At 51.2% G+C, this 5,704-nt stretch overlaps 1 protein-coding gene across 10 annotated transcripts in view; it reads right to left on the bottom strand.

Annotated features, from left to right (window-relative positions):
* The window catches only part of NPR2 (natriuretic peptide receptor 2), an 18,497-nt gene that overhangs the window by 11,318 nt on the left and 1,475 nt on the right, over positions 1–5,704 (bottom strand). For 6 of the 10 annotated variants that reach the window (XM_019663311.1, XM_019663306.1, XM_019663308.1 and 3 more), the window contains exons 1-2: positions 4,224–5,696; positions 3,165–3,370 (exon numbers count right to left, since the gene is read on the bottom strand). In XM_019663311.1, the coding sequence (XP_019518856.1) occupies positions 3,165–3,370; positions 4,224–4,890 (873 nt within the window). In that variant the 5' untranslated portion in view covers positions 4,891–5,696. Of the gene's footprint in view, positions 1–3,164; positions 3,371–4,223; positions 5,697–5,704 lie in introns of those variants that run through there. The other 4 variants (XM_019663314.1, XM_019663309.1, XM_019663312.1 and 1 more) reach the window with 3 other exon arrangements.

Here is a 5,704-nt window from a genome sequence, read left to right as displayed (position 1 = left end):
AAAAAAAAAACCTTCAAAGAGTTTCTGTGGTTGCTCAGGAGCCAGAGAGAAGACGGTGAAGGTTAAGTAATGATGTCCCATTTCAGAGTGGACCCCAGGTGGAAAGAAAAACAAAACAAAACAAAACAAGCACAGGCTGTCCAAAATGGGTTCAAAAGTGGGTGGAAGCCAGAAGTACTACTAGGAAATGTGCAAGGACAGCAGACGCCTGCCTCTGCCTGGGGGCCCACCCACACCAAGACCTGGCAGCAGCAGAAGGCGCTGTCAACTATGGCCTAAAAAGACAAAGAATTGTCCCTAGAAGAATTTCAGCCTTACTCACAGCCCTTAGTTTAGTGCTTATTTCCATTCTAGCTGTTGGTGTCCCCCATCTGTAACCCATCTCATGTTGGTCACTTAGGTTGTGACTTCTGCCTGGGTTTCTGACTTTGTAGTCCTCAAATGCTCAGCCTGGGTCTCTGGATCCTTAGAGCCTGGTCATTTGCTGATTTAGTTCCACTGTATCTGCTTATTCTTCCTTACCCTGGTTGATCATCTTGGTTTACAGTACCTGCCAGCTCTACTGCTGTCTAGATGAATTCCTAGTCCTCTTCCCCCTCTCCTCAACTCACACCTTAACTCAATTCAACAAATATGTGCTTGGCTCATGGAATACAAAGATGAGTATGATCCTTGCCCTCGAGCAGCTATCCAGAGTGAGCTGGGACCACTTTCTTGAGCATGACACCCTCCTGGAAAAGTTTTGGGAATCTGTGTTAAGGACTCCTCGACTCGATTGCCACCTTTTCCAGACTGGCCTGGTCGGGGACCCCTGTGGGCCAAGTATCTCTGGGGTAGGGTGCTCTGCTCTTGTTGGCTGGAGCTGACCTCCCAACTTCCCTCACCCCTGCCCTGCTCCAGCATTAGGAAAGGATGAGAGTAGCTTTGCCAGAGGATACCTCATCATCCCCTCACCCCTGCCCTGTCCCAAAGTCTTGGTTTTCATCTCAGCTTATTCTTGACTGCCTATGTCCCCTTCTGTTGTGTTATAGCAAATTCTCCCCCTGTTTTTCTGTCTGAATAATGCCTTCAGTGAGTGGTGAACTGAGAAATCATTTATATAACTGATTGCTAACTGACTAGATCCCTCCTTCCCCTATCCTGAGTGCTGGGACCCCTTGGCTGGTAGGAAAGAGAGGTGCTCCTTCCACAAAAAGAATACAGTTCAGAAGACTACAGAGTCCTCCCATCTGGGTGGGTGAGAGATCTTCCTTGGCCACACTCGCTAAAGTACAATCCCCTTGTTATTCTCTTCTCATACCACTCTATTCTTTTCTTTTTTTTTAAATAACACTTATCACAGTTTGTTCTGTTTGTATTTATTTGCTTATTTGCTTAATTTCTATCCTACTAAATGTAAGCTCCAAAAAGACAAGAACTACTATTCCACTGTCTACCAGTACCTAGCACAGTGACTGGGACATAATAGGTGTTCACTAAACACTAATAGAGTGAGTCAGTCTTCAAATGAATCAAAGATTAACCGAATGATGTATAAATTCTATAGTAGACAGTGTTAAGCACAAGAGTACGAAACTCAGCTCAGACTGGGGATTCAGTTTCCTAGAAGGGAAAATAACTGATCTGAGTCTTGAAGAATATACAAGCATTATCCAGACAGACAAAGGTGAAAATATTGTTTTAGGCAAAAGTTAGAGCATAAATAAAACTTTTCTTGCCACTGCCCATGTTCAGGTGTGACAGTCACAGGCTCATGCTCAGGCATGCAAACAGATAATGTCATTCACAGTCAGATACACATTGGTCAGTCACAATCACATATATAATCACAGCCACATAAAACCTTACTCATTGGAGAAGATGACTAGCCCTTATACACATCTACTTAGAGTCAAAGACTCTCAGGGTCGAAAGGACCTCAAGGTTATCCCATACACCACCTCAAATCCTTTTTGGGAAAAGGAGGGATATGGAAAAATAAATAAGAAACACTTATGTATACAAGTTAGTGAAAAATTTGTGGGAAGATCAGGGAACAATTCATGGGTATGATTTTGAGAGGCAGAGATTCAGGGTGAGGGAAGGAAAAGTATTCCAGACAAAAGGATCAAAGAGGACAAAGGCAGGGGGGGCAGGGAGGCCCAGGGGCCAGGGGCTGGAATACTTCATCATGAAGGGCACTAGGAAGGAAGAGTGAAAAGGTGGGTTGAGAAGACCTTGTAGAAGGTCTTAAATGTCATGTTAAAGAGTCGGGACTTTATTCTGTAGGAAATAAATCATTGAAACTTTTGAGCAGAGGAATGAAACGAACAGAGCCACGTACTTTCCCTACAAATTGTTTCTCAAAACCATTTCCTTCCATTCCGGTATCATTACCCTAGTTCAAGGCCATTTCACCTCACTCCATTCTAACCTATTACAGGTGGTCTCACTGCCTCTAGCCTCCTCCTCTTCCAATCCAAAAAATCTCAAGGATACCACATTCAAGTCCAAGTGCCTTAGTCTTAGGTTCAGCGCTCTCCTTAATCTGATTATACCCTTGCAACATTATTTCCTATATCTGCTTCAAGCGAACCCTTCTTTCTTTTCAGGTCAGTATCTTCTTGGTCTCCCAAACATGCCCATTCCTCTCTTTTTCTCTTCGTTCAGGCTGCCTGGATCCTCTCTCGCACTCTGACTAGGAATATGACATCTGTCTTTAAAGTCACAATAGAGCCTCACTTCCTTTATAAAAGCCTTCCCTAACCCCAGCCACATTTACTCTTCCCTCCTCTGAACCACTAAAGTTATCAGTGTCTGTTCCAGGACACATAATCATATCCTTTCTTGCACTTGTATCTAATGGTACCACATCATGCCTCACCTCTCCAGAAAGGGTGAAAGCCCTCCCCTGGGTTGAAAGCAGATCTTTCCATGAACTTTTCTCCCCCACACTATAGTCTACTGCTGGCACTTAGGAAAGTCAGTGTTCCAGGATCTTGGGAGGGAGCCTTGGCAGACACACTGAGAAAGAGTCACGAAGGTGAGGAAGTAAGAATGATACTAAACTTGAAAAGCCTCTCTGTTCATTTCATTCCTGCAGCTCCCGGTTCCTGCCCTGTTCCTGGGGTTTCTGTGGGGTCTTGTGAGTCCCCTTCCTCCCTCAAGTATGGCTCAAATGATACCTGAAAGGCCTCTCTGAGGGCCTGGGCCTGTTCCCAGGTGCGATTGTCCTGCCAGGGTCGGCCTGTAGAGCGCGTGGGGCCTGCGCGGAGACTCTCCCCAAAGACATCCAGGTAAAAGAAGACATAATCCCCATTGGTGAGGTTCTCCCTCTGGGCTTGAAGCAGGATCTCATGCAGCATCTCCAGAGGGCCACAGATATACACAACTGGGAGCAGGAATACAACATAGGGGCATCCTGAGAACGTGTCCAGGTCCCCAAACAGCCCCCTCTCTGAAACCATCAATAATTCCATCGTTAGCAAGGAAGAGAGTGCCCTAACCTACCCACCACCCAACAGATGCTCCCTAGCCCTCCCCCTTGGAGTCTATGTCATAAGTACCCTGGGGCCATATAGACCATCTGGCAGAAGTCAGGGTCTGACTCCAGACCCCAGAGAAAGGGAACTACGAGCTCCTCCTCTTCCCAGAGCTCTGCCTGCTGCTCCTCACCCAACCCTCCTCACTCGCCCACTCTGCCCTGCCATTCCCTAGGCTCAAAGGCACTTGCTGCTCACAATTTCTCTCAGTGTGAGCTTTACCTGCCTTTCCCAACCCGAGCTACTGAACCCTAAAGCCCATTTATAGTCATTACTGTTTTAGCGATTTATTACAGACCAACGCTATAAGGGGTCTTGGTGCCCCAATCTGAGAAATCTCTGCTCACAGATAGTCACACATTTTGGAGTAGCCGTTAACCACATTCACTACTCCAGGGCATTTCCACTGCTCCCCAAATTCAATTTCCCCCCAATCCCACATTCTCCCCTGACACAAGCTTTACCCCTCATGCTATCCTATTCCTTGTTTACATCTGCCCATGATATTCACAAGCTCCCCTAATATAATGCCTTAGCCTTCGCACAGGTGCTCTGTCTACATGTGCTTCTTGATCCTTCTTGATCCCAACCACCACATACAGCTCCTCAATACCTGTCTCCATCTACAGTTTCCCAGTGCTGACCTCCAGGGATACAGCGACCCTCCTCCCCTGACCCTAAAATAGCTGGGGCTACACTTACTGCGCCCGTTGGCCCGGATGAAGTGGGTGGCCTGCTCAGGGCCCCCTGGCTCACGGGCATACACATGGTGCTGTACACTGAGGTTGCTGCCCTGCAGGGCCTCAAAGACGCCCTCAATGGTGAAGTAGTGAGGCCGGTCATCTGTGCGAGCATCCAGATACAGCAAGGCAGCACGGGCAGTCCAATTGAAGTGCCCATGTAATGTCACTACAAACTCACCCAGCTTGGGAGCAGAGGGGCCAGTGCGCACCAGGGTACGATAATGCTCATTCTTAGCCGCAAAACCAGAGGCCACAGCACCCGCAGTCAGCAGGGGAAGGCGCCAATGAGAGGCAAAGCGGGCCACAGACGCAGCGGGATACACACAACCTGGGCCCAACAGAAGGTCAGGGTCATGGTATAACTTGAGGTCCACAGCGCGCAGCGGTGCCAGGTACTCAGAGCAGGCGCCATCTAGTTCAGAGCTGACAAACCGCAGGTCCACAGGCAGTGCCCGGCCCAGCGCCTCCACAGCTAGTGCCACAGCAGGACCCACCCGTGGCCAGGCCCAGGCATAGCTCAGGTTGTGTTCTGGCAGCACCACTGCCAGTGTCAGATTCCGCGCCAAGGGAGGACGCACCCCACCTGCCAGGGCTGCCACCAACAGCAGGAGTGATGGCAGTGCCATGGGGAGAAAGCAGCAGCCCCACCAGCCCCAGATCCTGGGGCCACTCTGGCCTACCCAGGAGGCACAAGCACCACCCAGCCTGGAACCTGGAGAAGTCGGTCAGGAAGAGAAGCGAGGATAAGCTAGGTAGACTGAGGTACAAAAGTGGTAGGGCGGGACAGGAGGAGGAGATGGGAGGAAGGCCCAGGGGTGGGTGAGGACTGAGGACTAAGAGCAGGGTGGCAGAGGGAGGGAGGTTACCAAAGGGGCCTGCGACTGGGATGGGGACAGTGAGAGGTGAAGCAGACTGATGAATCTAAAGCTGAGAAGGCAAAAGGGATCCGAGGCTGGGATGGGGTGGGGGTGGGGGGTGGCTGGTACAAAGAAAAGGCCTGGGGGCTACCTCCCTGCTAAAGGGGCTAGGAGGGCAGAGAGCGGCGAAAAGGAGGACCAAGGGGTAAGGTGGGAGGGGGCCCGCACCGCGGAAGGACCGGGACCATGGGCAGGCAGAGAGCGAAGCGAGGCCTGGGCCGGAGGGTTGGGAAAGGCAGGGGTAAATCTCCCTGTGAAGGCTTCTCCTGAAGCTCCTGCTTGGACTAACGGGCCCAGGGCGCTGGTCCCATCCGGAGCTGCGGCGGCCCCACCCGTGTCCCAGCTCCTCTCAGCTCAGCTCCTCCTGGGCCCGGGCGGCCGGCGCTGCCCGGCGCTTCCTCCCGCCCCCCGCCTGGGCCCCCGGGCGCGCCGCTCGTCCAGGTCAGGTCGCTGCGGCAGGGCCCGTCTCCGCTCGCTGCGCCGGCGGCGGCCGCCGAGTGTGACTCCCCGGGCAGGCCGCCTG

Source organism: Hipposideros armiger, unplaced genomic scaffold, assembly GCF_001890085.2.
Source record: "Hipposideros armiger isolate ML-2016 unplaced genomic scaffold, ASM189008v1 scaffold_388, whole genome shotgun sequence".
NCBI classification, from domain to species: domain Eukaryota; kingdom Metazoa; phylum Chordata; class Mammalia; order Chiroptera; family Hipposideridae; genus Hipposideros; species Hipposideros armiger.
Note: the sequence above shows the minus strand (reverse complement) of the source record. Positions and strands in the feature narration are given on the sequence as shown.